General features: G+C 38.7%; 1 protein-coding gene across 2 annotated transcripts in view; it reads left to right on the forward strand.

Moving 5' to 3' along the window:
* Positions 1–17,523, forward strand: part of LOC113065208 (serine/threonine-protein kinase MARK1-like) — a 46,737-nt gene extending 29,214 nt beyond the window's left edge. Inside the window, exons 10-18 of one of the 2 annotated variants that reach the window (XM_026236466.1) lie at positions 99–198; positions 339–451; positions 734–887; positions 2,758–2,927; positions 3,026–3,123; positions 9,626–9,790; positions 10,061–10,306; positions 14,242–14,286; positions 15,574–17,523. In XM_026236466.1, the coding sequence (XP_026092251.1) occupies positions 99–198; positions 339–451; positions 734–887; positions 2,758–2,927; positions 3,026–3,123; positions 9,626–9,790; positions 10,061–10,306; positions 14,242–14,286; positions 15,574–15,916 (1,434 nt within the window). In that variant the 3' untranslated portion in view covers positions 15,917–17,523. The remainder of the gene's footprint in view (positions 1–98; positions 199–338; positions 452–733; positions 888–2,757; positions 2,928–3,025; positions 3,124–9,625; positions 9,791–10,060; positions 10,307–14,241; positions 14,287–15,573) is intronic. The other variant, XM_026236467.1, reaches the window with a different exon arrangement.
* Positions 17,524–21,135: the final 3,612 nt, after the last annotated feature.

The following is a 21,135-nucleotide window of genomic DNA, read 5'->3' on the forward strand; positions in this document are numbered from 1 at the left end:
TATATATATATATATGGCTGCTAATTGATCAATTAAGAATAGTAAATTAATACATTAATATGCACATGTGTAATTTAATGTCTGTCAATGTCTCTCAGCAAATCATGAAGGACCGCTGGATGAATGTAGGTCATGATGAAGAGGAGCTGAAGCCGTATACTGAACCCGAGGCTGACATCAGCGACACAAAACGGATAGGTATGTACCTTCCCTGACCTTCTGGGTTTCACTCCTTATTTCCTATTGATGCATCAGTTTAAAACTCAAGAAAGTCTGTCAATATCATGCTACATGGCCAAAAGTACGAGAAGAAGATTCTGTATGTGTGTTTTTTGCAGAGCTGATGATCACTATGGGTTTCCCTAAAGATGAGATCACAGAGGCATTAGTAGGGCAGAAATATGATGAGGTCATGGCCACGTATCTTCTGCTGGGCAGGAAACCTCCAGAGGCAAGTTATATATGTTTATTAACTATCAAAACATCAGTCGTAATTACTAATGCTACATCCACTTCATGCAGTATATTCGGTAAAAAAATTTACATTTAGATTCATTTTTTCATTTTAATTGTAGTAATTTTATTGTTTTCATTTACATTTTAGCAATATCATTTGTTTTATTTTATTGCAAGTTGAAGTACTCTAAAAAGAGAAATTTTGCCCTTGTAGCTAGCTGAAATGAAGTAGGTTTAGTTAACTATAATAATATCTTGTTTTGTTCGCTTGTTTTAGTTTGAAGGAAGCGATTCACTGTCCACCCAAAACCTGTGTCAAAGGTCACGACCCAGCAGTGACCTGAACAACAGCTCTGCACAGTCACCCGCACACTCCAAAGTCCAGCGCAGTATCTCAGGCACGCAGAAACAGCGCCGATTCAGCGACCACGGTACAAAACACACTGAACATTTCAATTCATTCTGAATAAATACATTCGATTAGCTCAGAAAAGTTAGTTATCAGTCATCTAGTAATTAATTTCTGATGCTGCGGTTCAGAAACAGTTGTTGGCTCATTTTGGATGTGGCATGCATAGGTTTAATATGAAAGTGAAGTGACATTCAGCCAAGTATGGTGACCCATACTCAGAATTTGTGCTCTGCATTTAACCCATCCGAAATGCACACACACAGAGCAGTGAACACACACACACACACTGTGAGCACACACCCGGAGCAGTGGGCAGCCATTTATGCTGCGGCGCTCGGGGAGCAGTTGGGGGTTCAGTGCCTTGCTCAAGGGCACCTAAGTCGTGGTATTGAAGGTGGAGAGAGAGCTGTTCATGCACTCCCCCCACCCACAATTCCTGTCAGCCCGGGACTAGAACTCGCAACCCTTCGATTGGGAGTCCAACCCTCTAACCATTAGGCCCCGGCTATATAAAAATATAAAAAAATGATATAAAGTTTTTATTAAACATTTTCTTAGTTTCAGGAGGTCTAGGTCAGGGGTAAAAGGTATAACAATAAACACATAAATAAGAATAAAAAATAAATGAAGGCACAGTAAGATCATTTTAATGTAAAGAAGTTTAAACCTTTCCATGTACAGGGATAGTCAGGGTTGCCAGGTTTTCACAACCCAATCCTGCTCCAGTCAGGGGGTAAAATACATGTAAAATAAACGTTCCCCTTGTAAAATTTGCATTCCAAATGCTAAATATCACATTATTGGCATCACTTCAAACCATGGATATGAAAAACCACCCGCGGCAACAGTGTAATTGTCAATAGTAGTCTCCGCCTCAGGCGTGATGCCCACGGACCGTTAGTTAAACGTCTGATGCATATGGTACACAACAGTCGTCATCGGATTAGTTTAATTATACAGGGTTTCTGCAAGACGTATGTGTTGCGTTCTTTAATGTCACGCCTGGAAACAAAGATACCATGGCGCCAAACCCCCTCATGAAAGAAAAATCTGTTGTGTCTGTGACAGGATTATCAGGATCAACTAAACACTGGGTTTTCAAATTTATGTGAAATATTTTAAGTTCGCGGCATAGAATCTTTAAAATACGTCCAAGTGTTTTACACACCGTTCTGTTATTGTGGCAACATTTCCCCACCCGAACGAAACAAACTGTGATTGGTTGTTCGGTCAAAAGAAAGGCCAAAGAAAGCTGCCATGAATTCCAGACCTTCATCCGGCAGTCTGCAGGTCTGGCTACACGAGACTAGTGTAATAGTAGCCCGATTTCGCTGGAAAACCACAGACCTGGCAACACTGGGGATAGTATGCTGTATCTACAAATGAAAATTGTCATCTTTTTCCAAACCTGTACGACTTTATTTCTTCTGTGGAATGTATTAACAATTAAACTCCATGCTAGGTGCGTAGGAAACAAAGACCAACAAGGTCAAGAACTGAACTATGCAAAAAAACTAATTATTTATTTAATGACTACGTTTCAGAGTTTCTGTGGAATGTAAAACGATTAAATTTTGAAATATGTTGATAAACAAAGAGTTTCAAATCCCATTGGCTTTCGTAGCATATTCCTCATCCTATGAAAGTCAATGGAACCCAGAACTGTTCGTTTACCAACATTCCTCAAAACTGCAGCTGTTCCACAGAAGAGAGAAAGTCATACAGGTTTAAAATTAGCTGAAGATGAGTAAATGACAGAATTGACATATTTGGGCGATCCATTTCTTTGAAATAAAAATCAAGCTCTAAAAACGTTCCAATATTTTTAATATTAATAAATAGCTAATTTATTTGATTTTGAGCTTGAATATTTCCATGATTTTGTGCAGTGGCACCGTCCATACCTCCGGCCGTCTCTCACACCAAGCGCTCTCAGGCCAACAGCGTGGAGGGAGAGAAGAAGGAGGAGGGGAAGCTGCCCTCCTCCAGCTCTAAAGAAAGCACAGCCGCCTCTCCTCTGGTGGCCCAGGAACGCAGGAAGTCCTCCACAGCTTCAGGGGTGAGAGGTCACATGAGCCGCTACATCACATGACAAATACATGTGACTGACACTAGCTCACACTCTCTGTCTTTAATAATGTGTGTTTGTGTGAGCAGAACAGCGCTGCTGGTGGAGTGACGAGGAGAAATACGTACGTGTGTGAGAGATCCAGCACAGACCGGTACTCAGCCGTACCCAACGGCAAAGACAGCAGGTGAGCAGACTCTTCACCGCAGCCTAGACCTCATCACATTAGCTCAACACTAACACTGACATGAGCTCTCAGTGTCCATTCCAGAGGTGTGAGCCATAACGGAAACAAAAATGAAAAACAATTGCTAACAACATGAGAATGTGTGTGTGTAGTTCAGCTCATAGGACTTGATGTTAATATCCCTAGTAATCAGCACTTCTAATTTTAAGTGGGGAGAGGGGTAAGAACGTCATCAGGGTCTTCAGGTGGGCACCCTCCTTCACTGGTGTTTCGTTGATAGGCCCACGACACCTCCAGAGGGGTCAACGGCAACACCTGGCGTTCCAGGTGAGCCGCCTTCTGCTTTTACCCCTCATTGTTCTTTGCAGCCCAGTTGGGGTCCTTCCTCTTTATCCAGATCCACCTGCTGCTTCGCTGCCTCCGACAGTGATTTAATGGCTTTCCTGAAGGTCTGTCCCCAAACTCCCACCCCCTTCAGGAGCCTGACTATGTATGTGGCCACAAATCTTCTGCAGTCAACCTCTACCGGAAATACCTGTGTACGCCAACCTAGTTGTTTTGCCTCGAAATCTATATCAGTGTACTTCAGCTTTTTCCATTCATATGCTTCTCCCACTGCAGCCTCCAATGGCACAGTTAGTTCCACGATGCACAGGGACTTCTGTGAAGTTGAACACAAAACAAAATCCTGCCTGAGATTGGTGTTTAAAATCTCAGGTGGAAACTTGAGTTGCTGATCTAGGTCCACTTGCATTTTCCAGTCCCGTGCGGCGTCCAAGAGGGTGCTATCCACTCTTGAGGCTGGTTTTGCTGGGCTCTCCCCTGCTCTCACGAAGGGGATAGTTGGTGAGTATCCGGATGTTGGGTGAGGGAGAGCATTGATGAAGGATCACCTTCTTTCCAGAATGACTGCCAATTGGCGTAGGACTTGGTTATGTCTCCAGGTGTAATGGCCTTGGGATAGACTAGTTTTGCAGCCGGTAAGGATGTGCTCAAGAGTTGCTGGGGTTTGGCAGAGCGGGCATGCTGGATCATCTCCAAACCACTGGTTAAGATTCTTAGGTGTAGGAAGAATATCATAGGTAGCCCTGATGAGGAACCTTCTTTTGTTTCATTCCATCTCCCACATATCTCTCCAAGTGAGCTTATGATGCTCCAGGTTTTCCCATGTAGTCCACTGGCCCTGCTTGGCTTGTGCCACTGGCTTTGCGCATCTCTCTGCTTCCTGTTGATGTCGGACCTCCGCAACTACCAACTTTCTCCTCTCTGCAGAAGTTGCCTTTTGCCATTATGTCGACTAGTCCCAAGTCCAAGCCCGCCTCTTCCTTGTTGCACCTGTCCAACTATGTCTCCATGTCTTAGAGTGAATTGTGCTTGCTTTACAGCCTTAGTTGCATCTTGAGACTCTGCCAGGGTCATGCTCAGCCTCACTTTGATGCACTTGTATTCTTCTGTGAGGCTAGAGATAGGTAGTTCCAGTGCACCGTTTCCATACTACCCAATGTTACTGAGGCAGCACGGAAGTCCAAGCCACTTCTTGATGTATGCACTGACTGTCCTCTCCAGCTTCTCAACTTTGGAAATAGGAAACTCGTACACTGTTAGAGGCCACATTAGGCAGGGGAGCAACTCAAACTGCAGTTTCAACTTTCCCGGAAGTGAAATCTTATCAATACTGACAAGGCCTTTGATGGTTTCTTCCCTCTATCGGTCACACTGCTCTGTGTCTTTGAGATTTGAGACACTGTCCTAAGCTCTTGACAGGCTGCTCTGATACCAAGGGAATGGCTGTTTCATTGATGTTTAACCTCTGGTCGGTAAGCTTTCCTTTGATGGATATGCTGGATTTACTGGTTTTCAACTTCATCCTTGCCCATGTAATGTTGGAGTGAAGCTTCGCTAACAGACGTTTGGTACAGGCGATGGTTGAGGTCAACGTGGCAATATCATCCATATAGGCGCGAATCGGTGGTAGCCGATGTCCATCCTCCCGAGACGCTCCCCTCCAACTACCTATCTAGATGCCCTGATGATCACTTCCATGCCAGAGGGGATATGGTGCACCCTGCCATGATACCCACTTCCAATGCTCTGAGGTTGTTATGCAGAATTGCAAATCTTTGAAGTAGTTTCTGACCAGATTTGTGATGGATTCAGACACATGAAAGAAATTGAAGGCTGCCCATATTACTGAATGGGGGACGGATCCAAAAGCATTGGCCAGATCGAGGAATAAAACATGCAGGTCTCTTCATTTCCTTTTTGCAGATTGTATTTGATGCCAAATCATTCTTGTGTGTTCAAGGCATCCTGAGAAACCTGGTCCCCCAGCTTTCTCTATCGATGTGTCAATCAAGTTGTTCTGTTTAAAGTAAGTATTCATTCTTTGAGCAACAATGCTAAAGAAGATCTTGCCTTCAACATACAGGAGATTGATTTGTCAAAATTGGTTGATGTTTTAGGCATCCTTCTCCTTGGGAATTACAGTACTAATCCCCCTGCTCTTCGCCATGCTTTTGGGATTTTTTGTTTCTCCCATGTCACCTTTCTTAGCCTCCACAGAAACCTCAAGACACCTGGGGTATTCTTATACAACCGGTAAGGAACTCCATTTGGTCCTGGTGCAGAGGCTGCCCTTGCCTTCCTTACTATGTTGTCGATCTCAGTCCACTTTGGGGGGCTGTCATTGAACTGGTGATCTCCCTTTGCAAACATATATATATGTGTGTGTGTGTGTGTATATATATGTGTGTGTGTGTGTGTATATATATTTATATATGTATATGTATATGTGTGTGTGTATGTGTATATATATTTAACAACTGCAACTGCAGTTGTTGAGCCCCTCCTGAAAAAGAGCAATCTTGATAACACCATTTTGAACAATTATAGACCAATATCTAATCCTCCTTTTATAGGCAAAATTATAGAAAAGTTAAACTCAGATGGATACCTGGATAATTTTTAATCGGGTTTCCGACCACATCAGAGCACAGAGACAGCACTCATTAAGATAATAAATGATATTCACTTAAATTGTGACTGGCAAAATATCTGTGCTGGTTTTGCTAGATCTCAGTGCTGCGTTTGACACTGTCGATAATATACTACTACAGAGACTGGAATACTGGGTCAGGCTTTCTGGGATGGTACTCAAATGGTTCAGATCATACTTTAAACGAGAGGCTATTATGTGAGTCTAGGAGAGCATAAGTCTAAGTGGATGTCCATGTGGAGTACCACAAGGCTCAATTCTAGCACCGCTCTTGTTTAGCCTGTATATGCTTCCACTAAGTCAAATAATGAGAAAGAACCAAATTGGCCTATCACAGCTATGCTGATGATACCCAGATTTACCTAGCCTTATCTCCAATTTATTTTAAAGTACTTTTACTTGTTTATAAATCACTCAATGACCTAGGACCGAAATACATTGCAGATATGTTCACTGAATATAAACCTAACAGAGCACTCAGATCATTAGGATCGAGTTAGAAATACCAAGGGTTCACACAAAACAAGGGGAGTCATCCTTTAGTTTCTATGCCGCCCGCAGCTGGAATCAGCTTCCAGAAGAGATCAGATGTGCTAAAACACATGTGCATTTATTGAATGAGCACTGTGCGATGTACGAACTGATTGCACTGAATTTTATAAACAGTTTTTTATGTAAAATAATTTTCTATTTCCAATGGTTTTAAATTCATTTTAAATAAGTCAATTTTTAAATCATTTCCAAAGTTTTAAAATTGCTTTTTATTTGTATTATTTTTCTTCATGATTTTACTTTCTTTTATGTAAAGCACTTTGAATTATCATTGTGTACGAAGTGTGCAATATAAATAAACTTGCCTTGCCTATATATATATATATATATATATATATATATATATATATATATATATATATATATATATATATATATATTTACATTTACATTTACATTTATTCATTTAGCAGACACTTTTATCCAAAGCGACTTACAGATGAAGACAGTGGAAGCAATGATATATAAGTGCTATAACAAGTCTCAGTTAGGTTAACACAGTACACGTAGCATGGGATTTTAACTAATATTATAAATAAAAAGAAAAACAGATAGAATAAAAAAATGAAAGAATAGAGCAAGCTAGTTGAAGGTCTTTACACATACACACACACATACATATACAATTGCATAATAAATGAAAAGAAAATAGAATACAAAAAGATTAGAAAGGTAGTTAGATTTTTTAAAGAACAGAATTAGAATAGTGAGTGTTAAAGTTAGAGGATCAAATAAAGATGGAAGAGATCTGTTTTAAGCTGATTCTTGAAGATGTCCAAGGACTCAGCTGCTCTGATTGAGTTGGGGAGGTCATTCCACCAGAAGGGAACATTTAATTTAAAAGTCCGTAAAAGTGACTTTGTGCTTCTTTGGGATGGCACAATCAAGCGACGTTCACTTGCAGAACGCAATCTTCTAGAGGACACATAAGTCTGAAGTAATGAATTTAGGTAAATGGGTGCAGAGCCAGTGGTAGTTTTGTAGGCAAACATCAATGCCTTGAATTTTATGCGAGCAGCTATTGGAAGCCAGTGCAAATTGATAAACAGAGGTGTGACCTGTATTCTTTTTGGCTCATTAAAAATGAATCTTTCTGCCGCGTTCTGAATTAATTGTAAAGGTTTGATAGAATTGGCTGGAAGACCCTCCAAGAGGGCATTGCAATAGTCCAGCCTGGACAGAACAAGAGCTTTAACAAGGAGTTGTGCAGCATGATCCGAAAGAAAGGGCTTGATCTTCTTGATGTTGAATAAAGCAAATCTGCAGGACCGGACAGTTTTATCAATGTGGTCTGAGAAAGTCAGCTGATCATCAATCATAACTCCAAGGCTTCTAGCTGTTTTTGAAGGAGTTATGGTTGATGTGCCTAACTTGATGGTGAAATTGTGATGAAACGATGGGTTTGCTGGAATCACAAGCAGTTCTGTCTTGGCAAGGTTGAGTTGAAGGTGATGGTCCATCATCCATATATATATATATATATATATATATGTATATATATATGTGTGTATATATATGTATATATATATATATATATATATATATGTATATATTATTTATTTTTTCATTGCATCTAAATTATTATTTGTTCTTCTGATATTGTGTATCGAATACCAGCTTTTAATAACAACATGACAGTAACTTTTGCTTATAGAATTGTTGAATGTAAAAACAATGGGTTCACATTGTGTGTGTATATTTTAAATATATTTAAGATAAAATGTCTATGAATAAAATGTAATCTTAATACATTTATAAGGCCATCCAAATTATAGATTGTAATTTGGCATAAATGTGGATCCTAGATTTTTGATGTAATTGAAAAATAAATACACACATAAGCATGAAAGTTACTGATGATTTGTTCATAAAAATATGCATGAAATAATAATTCATGTTTTCATCTTTGTGAGATACTGCTTAGTGCTTAATTAGAAATTATAATTAGTAACTAGTAATTATAATTAGCTAAAACTAAAACAAAACTGTAAAAATACATTTTTGTTACTTGAAATAAAATGAACTTCAAAAAAATAAACATTAATTTCTTATTTTGTTTTACTTTAACTAGATGTACTAAAATAACTAAAACTTATAGACTATGTAGATATATTAAAGCTGCAGTAGGTAACTTTTGACGCTCTAGCGGTTAATAAACAGAACTGCTTGCGCCTTGCAGAAGAACATCGTAGCCGGAACTACTTCTCTCTGTTTATGTCTATGAAGAATCACAAAGGTACTGGGTTACTCCGCCACGGTACCCCCGAAGCAATCTAAAATAGTCCGAATATAAACACTTATTATAGGTGCACCCTAGTGATTCAGGACAAGCCAAAAACACGGTTTGGAAAATGGATTCATGGTGTACTCGCTTATTATATACATTTTTCTACATTTTGAACACAAAGTTAAGCACCGCAGCTCTGATTGGTTGATTTTTACCGGGAGCGGATGTATTTCTGCAAATGGCAATAGGAGCACTGGGAGGAGCCAGAGGAGCTTGATTTTTTCACAGATTATCTGTCTCATATTCTACTGTCAGGACATAATGACAGGTTTAATAAATATGTAAAAAATATATATTTTTACAAAAGTTCCCTACAGCACCTTTAATAAAGGAAATGGCAAAAACACAATACAATTACTAAAACATGAATTAAAATTCAGATGAAAACAAAGTAAAAGTATAGTAAAATAACACTTGTACCTTGTGATTATGTACTCTCAGCTTTTACATATTTCACCATGTTTGAAATAATTCTGCAGATTTCCCCCCAAAATCAGTGCAGAAAATGCCTGCTCTGGGGTGTTATTATACAATAAAATATGCAACATTTCTTGCAATTTGTGTGTGCATTGTTCTTGATTTGAAAGGCACATAAATAATTGTTTGACATATGTGTTCAAGTCTGATGTTTACTAATGTTTCCTGTGTCTTCCTCATTTCTGTCTCAGTTTGACGGAGATGTCCACGTCTGCGAGTGCATCTTCCTCCGTGTCTCCAGGAGCGTCCTCCGCGCTGGCATCCACTCGGCCACGTCATGTAAAGTCCATGTCCGCCTCAGGACACCCCAGCAAGTCCCCGCTGCCGCCCATCGAGGACAACGCTGAATTCAAGGGGTGAGCCAGCCCATAGGCCCTTCAGTAGTTCAGACATATCACCGAGAGACTCTTCTAGTGTCTGTTTTTCCATATTCTTCCATTTTAGTTTTATATATTTCCTGTTTTCTTATGAATTTTTGCTATTAATCATATTAATCATTATGATTTGTATAGAGATTCAGCTGGTTTTATAGTTAAATAATTTTAAAAGCGTTAACAGTTTTGTTTCTGAGTCTGGTTCCATGAGAGAGGTCATGAGGGTCATGTGGATGCGTGGTCTATCCGCAGGGCTCCGTCCACGTCTCCGTCAGCTCACAGTATCAGCAGCATGACTCCGGATCGGACACGCTTTCCTCGGGGCACCTCCAGCCGCAGCACCTTCCACGGGGCGCAGCTCAGAGACCGCCGCAGCGCCACATACAACGGCCCTCCGGCGTCGCCCTCGCTGTCCCACGACACGGGCGCTCTCGCCCAGGCGCGCAGGGGAACCTCGTCCGGATTCATCAGCAAGCTCACCTCCAAACTTGTGCGGAGGTCAGTTTCTAGATCTGTCACCAGATGAGCCTGTGTGTGCACTTCCTTTACAGTCTCCCGAGCTTTGTGTGGAAGTCAGGTCAGGATTCAACATGACGGCCCGCACTTCTGTAAAAAACTCAATCAAGATGAATTGCATGACTATTCAAAAGTTTTGAATAATTAAGATTTTTTTCTGCCGTTTTTTGAAGGAAATTGTCTCTGTTCACCAAGACTTAATTTGTTTGATTAAAATTGCTACAAAATGGTAATATTGTGAAATATACATCAATTTAAAAGAGCTGTTACTATTTTAAATATATTTGACATTCTAAGAAGCCATTATTCCAGTCTTCAGAAATGTGTTGGTTCATTTCATTCATTCATATAATTTATAAACGTTGAAATATTTTGTAAAATCGGTACTGTCACTTTAAATCAATGTAATTTATCTTTGCTGCAAAATGTTTTGATAATAATCAGTATATTAGAAAGGTTTCTCAAGATCATGTGACACTGAAGATTCACATAGACAACAGATATTTTAAATGGTTGTAACATTTCGCAATATTACTGTTTTTACTGTATTTGACCTTGATGAGCAGAAGAAACATTATACAAAACTTAAAAAATCTAACTGATCCCAAAGTTTGTGTATCAGTTCGTTGTTCTTATAGTGCTTTTTAGAATTTAAATTTAGAAGTGTTTAATACTTTAAATGACTTCACCTTGAGGCACCCTTGGATATCTACTGTGGGCCTCTGATTGAGATACCACTGCTTTACACTCTTTACAAACCATTAGCATTTAGTTAGCAGCTAACGCCCTACACTGCAGTGTGTGTGACACACACACACTTGCGTTTAGTGCTTCTTTCATGATTGATAAACTATTTTCCTGTGTAAATCTGTAAAGCTGCTTTGAGACAATCAGTATTGTGTAAAGCGCTATACAAATAAAGGTGACTTGACTTGAATGGGTGCCGTCAGAATGAGAGTTGATTAAAACATCACAAGTAATCTACACCATTTATTACAAACACATGAGATGAAAATCTTTGTGTTTTTAATAAACAAATTCATCAAGATCTTTGAACTTTTAAACTGTTGCTTGTGCCAAAATATGAGTCCATAATCTAATATGATTTCAGACTCAGATAGACAAAGAAAAAGCTTTAAATATAAATCTCAATCTCTCTCTCGGCTGCTTCGTGTTAGCGGTACACAATGTGGCAGAAACATCCCCTTCATATTATGGATACTAAAATTAATATAGCAAAACTTCAGTCGATTCAACCCGTTTCATTCAAATTAAATTAATATTTGACTGTTTGAAATGCAAGTGAAAATATGTGAGCAAAATGTCACTGGTTCTATTGCACGTTTGAGATTTCGTATTTATTGTGTCTCATCTTATGTTCATGCGTTGATCAGTTGTGAATAAAAGTTAAAATTAAGTCTGAATTTATGAATGATGCACTAACCTGTCGATCTCTTAATTCTCTGAAAAGATCAGGATGAGCATGTGACAAATGCTTAGCTAGATTTTATTTGTGTTGAATCCTGTGGTCAGTTCGTTCACCTTTATCATCTGTTTTGAATGCAAGGTAATATATTTCACCTCTGCAGTTCTCTGTATTGGTTAGTTTTGGGCGCGTTAATAGTTTAATCTATTTGATCCATGGCGTTGTTCTTCAGGTTTACCGGTTTCGCAACATTTTGGGAAGCACTGCCATCTACAGGAGAACTTCTGAACAGAAGCGCATGAAATACCGAATACCGTACCGTTTGAAATACAATAGATACCGGTATTTTTAAAGTACCGCACATGAAAAAGTAATCTGGTAAGAATCAGGAGAGAAATCTACACAGATCAAGTATCGTCTACAAGCCAAAACCGCTTTAAACAAAAATGTGGGTGTGGCTTTGATGTTAGAGACAACAGGAAATTAACTTTTTCACTGGAGGAAGCATTAATATGGATTATGGACTCATATTTTGGCTAAAACGACAGTCTAAAAGTTAATACATCTTGATGAATTTGTTTCAAACACGCAGCTTTTGTCTTCAGAAGACATTAACCGTTGGACTGGAGTGCTGTGGATTATTGTGATGTTTTTATCAGCTGTTTGGACTCTCATTCTGATGGCACCCATTCACTGCAGAGCACTGATTGCTGAGACACTGATGCAATGCTACATTTCTCCAAATCTGATGAAGCAACAAATCCAAACCTTGAATCGCCTGGGAGTGAATTGATATTTCTGGGTGAACTAGTCCTAGGTTTTTAATTATTGTATAGTGTTATTATAGATAATGGGTCTATAATATTTGTTTGGTCATTTTTCACTTTAGTTCATTTGTTCTTCAGATTCTGGGGTCCGCGCTTTGGTTTTGAACATGCTGTGTTTGTTTGTTTGTCTGTTTGTGTTGTAGAACTCTGTCTTTCAGAAGGGCGAGGTAGGGAACAATAGTTTGACATTTCAGACTTGCGTGTGGAAATGTGTCCTCACACACCCTTCTCCTCAGAACTAGACTCCTGTCGACCCGTGTGTGTGTTACTAATGACCTGTGCATCCGTCACCTCTGTCAGTGTTTGCACGGCCTGCAGACTGACTTCCTCCTGATGATGATGACACTTCCCCGTCCTCAGACTATACCTGTGTGTGGAGAGTGCTGGCGTTTAGCTGTAGTCTGTTGAATGCTGATGGTCTGTAGTGGTCCTGTACCCGTTCCCCTGCTCAGACGAAACTTTCTCAGTTTCCACAATCTCACAATAAGGCAGGTTTTGGACTTCTGTAATGCAGTAAGAATGAAGAAGTAAAGAAACAAGAGGCCATTCCTTACAGTGGTTTTATCAGAGTTAAGAGAAGTTCATGGACACACATGAAGCAGTGGTAAAATCACTGTAACACACTGCTAATAGTTTATTGCTTTTATAAAAAAAGCAGTAACATAATGAAAACTTCAACAGCAGTGTGTAATGTTCTGTTCACACCAAAGATGATAACTGTAAACATAGTTTTAATAATGGTCTAATTCTAAGAGAATAGTGACATCTACACCACAGTTATATAATAACTACAGACGAGCATTGCTGTTGGAAACACTTTCAAGGGTTTTTTATTCTTATTTTTTACGCAAGCCAGTTTTTTTCTCAAACCCCGCCTTCTAAAGATTTCATTGGTCATGTTAATCACAGCGTTGATTGCCTACATAACAATGAAACATATACTAACCACAACATTAACCATAACTATAAAGTTTTAATAATCATTGTAAGAGAATAGCAATGTCCAGACCAACGATATTGATCGAATCTCTTTCAGAAGTTTTTTTTTTATTCATGCGATATCAAAGCGGTTCAGCCTTAAGTTTTCATTGGTTATCACTGAAATGCAGAAAATTATATTAACCACTAACTTTAACTTAAACCAGAAAGTTTTCATAATTGTTGTAAGTGATGTCTACAACACAGCTATAATGATAACGAGTCAATGGAATCATATTTACAGCATTTTTTTTTATTTCATTTTTTGTGAGCCAGTTCAGCACAAACCCTGCCGCTTTGATTCTGAAGAGTTCACTGGGAATGTTATTTAGTGTCGATCAGATCAATCTTGCATAATTAGGTTGACCAATGAGATCAGCTGTGGGCGGGGTTTACGCTAAACTGGTTTGGGGAAAAAATGGTGCATTTGTTTAAACATCCAATCAAAATCCACCGGACCTAAAGCTCTCAAGCATTTAAAGAGGCAGAAAACACAACTGTAGCAAGCCTAAACCGAATCTTATCATCTGTTGGAGTGGATCCTAATCTAGTTATTGCTCTTGGTGTAAACGTCCCTCAGCTATGGGCAGTTTACAGTTGCCTAGGCACTGTTGTCTGTTGCACTAATCTATGGTTTTAGAGTTTAGTCCACTGTTTTCTCAATGTGACCTCTGATATTTCCCAAGGGTACCCAGTGAAGGAGAGGCCCGCGGTCGGGCGTACAGTTTGAGGTGAGGTTTTTATAGATCCTCTTGTCTTATGTGAAACTGTTGCTTGTGGGGTATTTGTTGTTGCCTCCTGCAGTCAGTCGATTAGAGTCTGTGTTGATTGAAATGGCTCAGATGGCCAATGTAAAGTATTTGACTATGCGTGTTTGTGAAATTTCTGATTGTTTGGTGTATTTTGCATGTTTTCTAATCATTGAGAGCTGTCTTCTATCTTTCTGAGACAGATTTTACCATTCTAAACTACTTATACTCATTTTTCAGTCCATTTATAGTAGAATGGCACTGATACTGAAATTCGTAATACCTCAAATAAGATGACCAACAGCAGCCAATTCCACTATACCAATTTGTATACAAAATTTAAAGTGTGTCTAATTTATGGTTTTGGTTTAGCTTCATTGGCCACAGATAAAAATTTTTTCATGTACCTTATTGGTTTTGTAAATGTGCTCCAGAAAAAAGGTCCATTCACACCAAGAACAATAAATATACAGATAAGTATAACAATATATTAGCATCCGCACCAACGGACAATAACATTCTGTTTATTATCAGTGCGTGATGCAGTTTTGTCGTCTGCCGCTTTAAAAGCTGAAGCGCTTTAAACTTGGATGGAATCTGATTGGCCATAAAAGCTTTATTATTCATTAGTTGGAAAAATCGTTCTGAAAGGGAAATCATTGCTATCATTCCTCTGTCCTTGTTATAGTTGTAGCTTGGACATCGCTTTCCTCGTAGTATTTTAACGATTATTAAAACTGTATATTTATAATTATTGTATTGTATACAGCCCTTCAAACTCCGATTGGATTCTAATTGGCTGCCATTGTTTCCATTGTTCATTAGTTGGAAAAATCATTCTGAAAGTGATTTCAACAATGTGTTCATCTGTGTCAATATCGTTATAGCTGTGGTGTGGATTACACTGCTCTCATAGAATGATTATTAAAACGGGACCTGTTAGACCTGTTTGCAACTATAACCATAACTTTATTAGTATACAAACCAATGCTTCTTTAAACATTACAGTTTCTTAAAGTTATGTGGATTCTGATCATCAATGTTTTTATCATTCATCAGCTGCACAGATCGCTCAGAAAGTGATTCCAGCGACATTGTTCCTCATTTGTTATTAGCTGTGGTGCCATTCTCATATCATTATGATGATTATTAATTAAAGCTACGCCTTTATTATTGTCCTCTGTGTGAACAGGCTTGAACTCTTCTATCTGTTCTAGTCTGTGATGAGAATCAATCTGACAGTCTGAACTCTTCTGTGTTGGTCGTCAGGAGCGGATCTGGAGAACCCAAGGAGGAAGGCCGTGACTCGAAGCCCAGATCGCTGCGCTTCACCTGGAGCATGAAGACCACCTCGTCCATGGAGCCGGGGGACATGATGAGAGAGATCCGCAAGGTGCTGGACGCCAACAACTGCGACTACGAGCAGCGCGAGCGCTTCTTGCTCTTCTGCGTGCACGGGGACGCGCGACAGGACAGTCTCGTCCAGTGGGAGATGGAGGTGTGCAAACTGCCCCGCCTGTCGCTCAACGGCGTGCGCTTCAAACGCATATCCGGGACATCCATCGCCTTCAAGAACATCGCTTCCAAAATTGCCAATGAGCTCAAGCTGTAAGCAAAGGGTTCGAAAAAATGCAAATCTATAGGGAACACTAAAAAAAAAAGGAATCTCGCCAGGAAGTTTTTGAGTTACTGCTTCTGTAAGCTACTGCTGTAATGTGTAGTGGAGAAAACATATGAATGCAAAAAGCTGAAAAGAGAAAAAAACGCCCTTAGCCTGATCTTCATGACATCTCGCATATACGCCTGGTTAAAACAACCAATCTTGCAATAATATCGAAACCCGTTCAGGGTCGGCAGGACAGAGATCTGTCAAATGAATTATCGTAACAGACTTAAACCAACTTTTTCCACATGTACAGTTAAGATATAGAATGTTTTTGTTGTATTGAATTAATGATAGAGTTGTATAATACAAGACTTTCAGCCTACATATGTGGAGGTGTTGTATAGTCACTATTGAGCTCTGTACAGAATAATTATGTTCAATGTGTCATACTTGTTTAGTTGCTTTCTTTCCCCGTTTTCTTTTTTTATTATTATTTTATTTTAGATTTTGGCACCACTCAGTTTTAACAGTTCTTTTATAACTTCTCAGTGTTTGTTTTTAAAGGGACAGTTGATCCAACAATGGAAGTTCTATTATTTTCTCACCCTCATGTGCTCACAAAACCCGCATGTTGTTATTTTTCATGGAAGTAGAACATTTTGCAAAATTATGCAACTTTTTCTGTGGTGAACGTGACTATTAATCTCCAAAAATGAGAAAACACCACAATAATATTCCACACAATGCAATAGCCATATGTTACGCTTTTTGTAACCATCCAAAATGTAAGTTGTTAATCATTGAAAATGTGCAGTCTTTAATAAATAACAGCATGCATGGAATGGCAAGAGAGCAGGTCAGTAATGGCAGAACTTTCATTTTGGGTGAATCATCCTTTTAATTCAGAGTGAGAATTAGATGTGATCCTAAGATCAGAATTAAAGAGCAAGTGTTTTGTTTTGTAGAGAAGGTAGTGATTTTCCCAGTGCAGATGGTTTGGTACAAATCCGCTAAAAATTAGTAAACAAACCGTGAAAGAATCCTTTTTTTTTTTTTTTTATTGGTTTTGTTATAAGTGATGATGATGATGATGATGATGATGGACTACAACCACTCGTATTGGTACTTTCTACTAGTTCTTTTGTACTGAAGTATCGAAGGTTACATGTGCAATGCTGTCTATGTTGTATTACTGTAATGCTGATTAAAGAGGTTGTGACTGCACACTTTTAAAGGCAAGATGAGCTCAAGTTTAAGTAGTTTGAGAAAAAAGATTAGTGACTAAAAATATTAAAGGGTAAAGCTGTGATTAAAGCTCAGAGAGGCATTGAATGTTTGAATGTCAACTGTGATGTTCTATTTTGTGAAGGTACATTTCCAGGATTTCCTTTGGTTTTTTTGTTTTGTTTTGTTTTTATGGCTATATGGATGAAACCGTTTTGATGGGAAGCAAGCTGAAGGCTGAGGATCTCCAAAAATGCAATTAAACTCCAACACATTTCATCCCATTATTCTCTGGACATAGTACTGTACATTTCTGTGGAAAAATCCCTCGGGCCACTGTGGTTCAGTCCCACTGGAGCACATTAAAGCTTACTTGAAATGAGTCTTTGAACTCAAATGTTGTGTCCTTTTTCTGGAGTATATAACATAGCTCAATGCAATCATTATATCAAGTATTTTTGAGAACCAGATGAGATGTTTGACCCCATCCATGACTAGCTGGGCAATCCGATTTCATTAAAACCAATGGTTGTTGATTTTGTAGATGCCCAGACAGCCTGCACATTAAATACAAATAATGCAATTAAGTTTGTTTAAAGTAGCAAGTAAATTAAGTTAGTCTCCACTGATGAACTAAAGGAAATACAGTCCAACATTGGAGATCAATCTTAAAAATATAGCAGTGGCAGCTACAATATAATTTATGACCAATTAAAATGTTATTTGTCCTTGCCATCATCTTTTTGAGGTTAACAAGCTTGGTGTGAAGAATCTGAGCAGAATTTGGTTAATGTTGCATTGTAGAATGTTGTATTTAATTGGTAGAATGAATGGCAAAATTATAGAATTTAATGAAATTAAAATGTTAGAATCCACTCGATAGATCAATTCAGTCAAAGTTATTAGCTATGTCAATTTGGACAGCTTTTGGCATTAGAAAATTTAAGAGACCCCAAAATTGCAACCAGGAATGTTGAGACCATCCCCAATGTCCCAAATTTCACAACCAATACATGTGCCATAGACTTCCAAGGCAGAAGAAAAATAATGCTGTGTCCAAAATCACATACTTTCTTAGTAGGTACCTCTTTTAAATACATACTTATTTCGCAATCATTAAAATATCTTTATATAGTATGAATGTGTGTAGTATGAATTTATCTGGATGTACTATATCTGTCACTTTGTCACTGAAATGTGAAAATGTGAAATGTGGCCTCATGGGATAAAGTATTCAAAATCTGAGAAAATACGTATTTTTACCTTCTAATAGAAGTAAAGTATGTTTGGATGCAGCCTAATAAAATGTTTAGGTTAAACCGTGGCTCCAAACTACAGAACCTCTAATGAGTTTTGCTATACCAGTTACTTCCATCTGAAGTTGTAGTGTTCCCAGGATGTCACCCAGGTGTTTGTTCTCGGCAAGATGCAGCATTTCCACTGTGTCGCTTGCCTTCTGGCCTGTGGCAACTTCTACAGGTGAGCTGACCACCCAACCCAAGTGGATGGATGTGTCTTTTATAAAGTGCCTGCATCTAAATAATAATAATAATAATAAAACATGTTTTAGATTGTTGGTGTGGGCAGAATAGACCATAATATATATTTAGGGCATACCTCAGGGTTCGATATTAAGACCTTTTTACTTCTACAGAAAACATTATAATAAACATGATATTGTATGAGGAAGTCGATTAAAATAAACCTTGAGAACATTGATGCAGATTGTTTTAAATGCCTCTTGTAAGCAGGCATAATTTCTGTAAGACACCAGTTTCAGATGGTCTTCCACGTTCACCCAACTAGCCAGGGTGAACATACTGTAAAACACACTGTAAATTGCTCTGATGTAAGCATATACAACCATAAATTGTGAACTCTAACCAACCACAGGGCCCTTACATTATGCCAGTCATGAGCAACACCAATCTTTATCAAAGACAATGGTGAATAGTCCATCATAACCATGCAGTCTTCACTCTCATGACTAAGTTCATCTATAGAGTAAAGCTTTCGTGGCAGGTCCTCTGCCATCTGCTCTGAAACTACAAAACAAGTTATTATTTCTCTCAGGGATTCTCAAATCTGGCCCACAAGTTTGGATTTTGTGCAGAGTTTAGCTCTGATCCTAGTCAAACACACCTGATCAAGCCAATCAATCTTCAGTATCATTAGAAAATCACAGGTAGGTGAATGATCAGGGTTGGAGCTAAACTATGCAGCGCATTGGCCTCCAGGGCAAGATTTGAGGAACCCTGCAATATATCCATCTAATTCAGGGTTATTCAAATCTTGCCCTGGAGGCCAATGAGGTGCAGAGTTTGGCTCCAACCCTGATCAAACTCACCTCTCTGTGATTTTCTAATGATCCCAAAAACATTGATTAGCATGCTCAAGTGTGTTTGACTAGGGTTGGTGCCAAACTCTGCACCTCATTTGCCCTCCAGGGCAAGATTTAAATAACCCTGACCTAATTAGACCCGTGATCACCTGCTGTACCTGTTTTGGCCTGAGTGAGGAGCTGTCTGTGTTCTCCTCAATGCTGCGGCCTACAGTCACCTCACAACTCAAAGACAACAACACCCTACACACACAAACATTTTACACATCTATAGCATGCTACCTCTCATCATAATATAATAATGACACATTTTACACAGAGGAAACTAAGAGAGTAAATTAAATTATGTCCCAGAGTTTTCCCTAAAACTAATATGTGAAGAAAAAAAAAACGAAAAAAAAAACCCATATATATATATATATATATATATATATATATATATATATATATAAACAAATGAAATATCGGACTATCAACAACCTGTAGTACCTTCATAGAAACCCAAATGTCCACAGATATATAGAAACCAAATATATTACCTTGAGCCTCATCTGATATGCTTCCTGTGACTGTGTCCCTTGCAAAAAAAAAAAAAAAACAAGTATATAATAATATAAAGTGAGTGAAGTGTGGCCACGTGTAGTGTCCCATACTGTACTTGGAAGTTGTGTTCTGTATTAACTCACACACACACACTCACACACACAGTCATGTTGCTTCAGTGCCTGGGGAGCAGATGGAGGTTCAGTTCTTGCTCAAAGGTCTCACCTCAGTCGTAGTATTGAGGGTGCATTCACTCCCCCCACCAACAATTCCTGCTGGACCTAAAACTCGAATCCACAACCTTTAGAAACAAGTCTGATTCTCTAACCATTAGGCCACGACTTCCCTAATACAGTATATGATGCTAATGACATAAAAGGCCACTTAAGAGTCTTTAAAGAGAAACACTTTCATGACTGATTCTTAATAAACACTTTTAAAACATGCACTTTATTATAACATCAAAAGTTTAAGGTCAACAGGACTCTAAAATGAAATTATTGCATGAATACATTTTCATCAAAATATCATTACCATGCAATTAAATGTCCAAAAACATTAAATTAATTTCACACTTAAGCATATTCTTTAAAAGGGATATTATTTAAGTAATCATCTTTTTAAAATATGCTAATGTGTAGGCCTGCTTCCTTTCCACATTAAAATGACTTACTCAACACAAATGAAGTCTTGGGATGTGTTCCCCTCTTTGAAGCTAGTGGCTGTACTCATTCAGAGAAGTGATAGTTTCGTTTCTCTGCAGTCTGCAGCGTGTAACTGTTCACTGGAGACTATGACTCATTCGATGAATAGATGGTTCGAGTGAGATGAGAGACAATAAAACTTTGATACCTCATACTGCCAAATATACACACACACACACACACACACACATTATATATATATTATCGCTAGGCTTATTCACTAAAATATCTTTCTGTCAAAAGCATAGCTCACCTGGATCCTCAAATCTGTTGATATTGTGGCGTGCACATGTGCAGGTTGAGGATTCGGCCCCATGAGGGTGTGGTTTCTGTCCAGGTTTGGGAACTCATCTTTGGGGGAACTTCTCTTCAGATTGAACCTGCTCATTGGGTCACAGGAGAGTAAACTCTGA

Source organism: Carassius auratus, chromosome 47 (genome assembly GCF_003368295.1).
Source record: "Carassius auratus strain Wakin chromosome 47, ASM336829v1, whole genome shotgun sequence".
Taxonomy (NCBI): domain Eukaryota; kingdom Metazoa; phylum Chordata; class Actinopteri; order Cypriniformes; family Cyprinidae; genus Carassius; species Carassius auratus.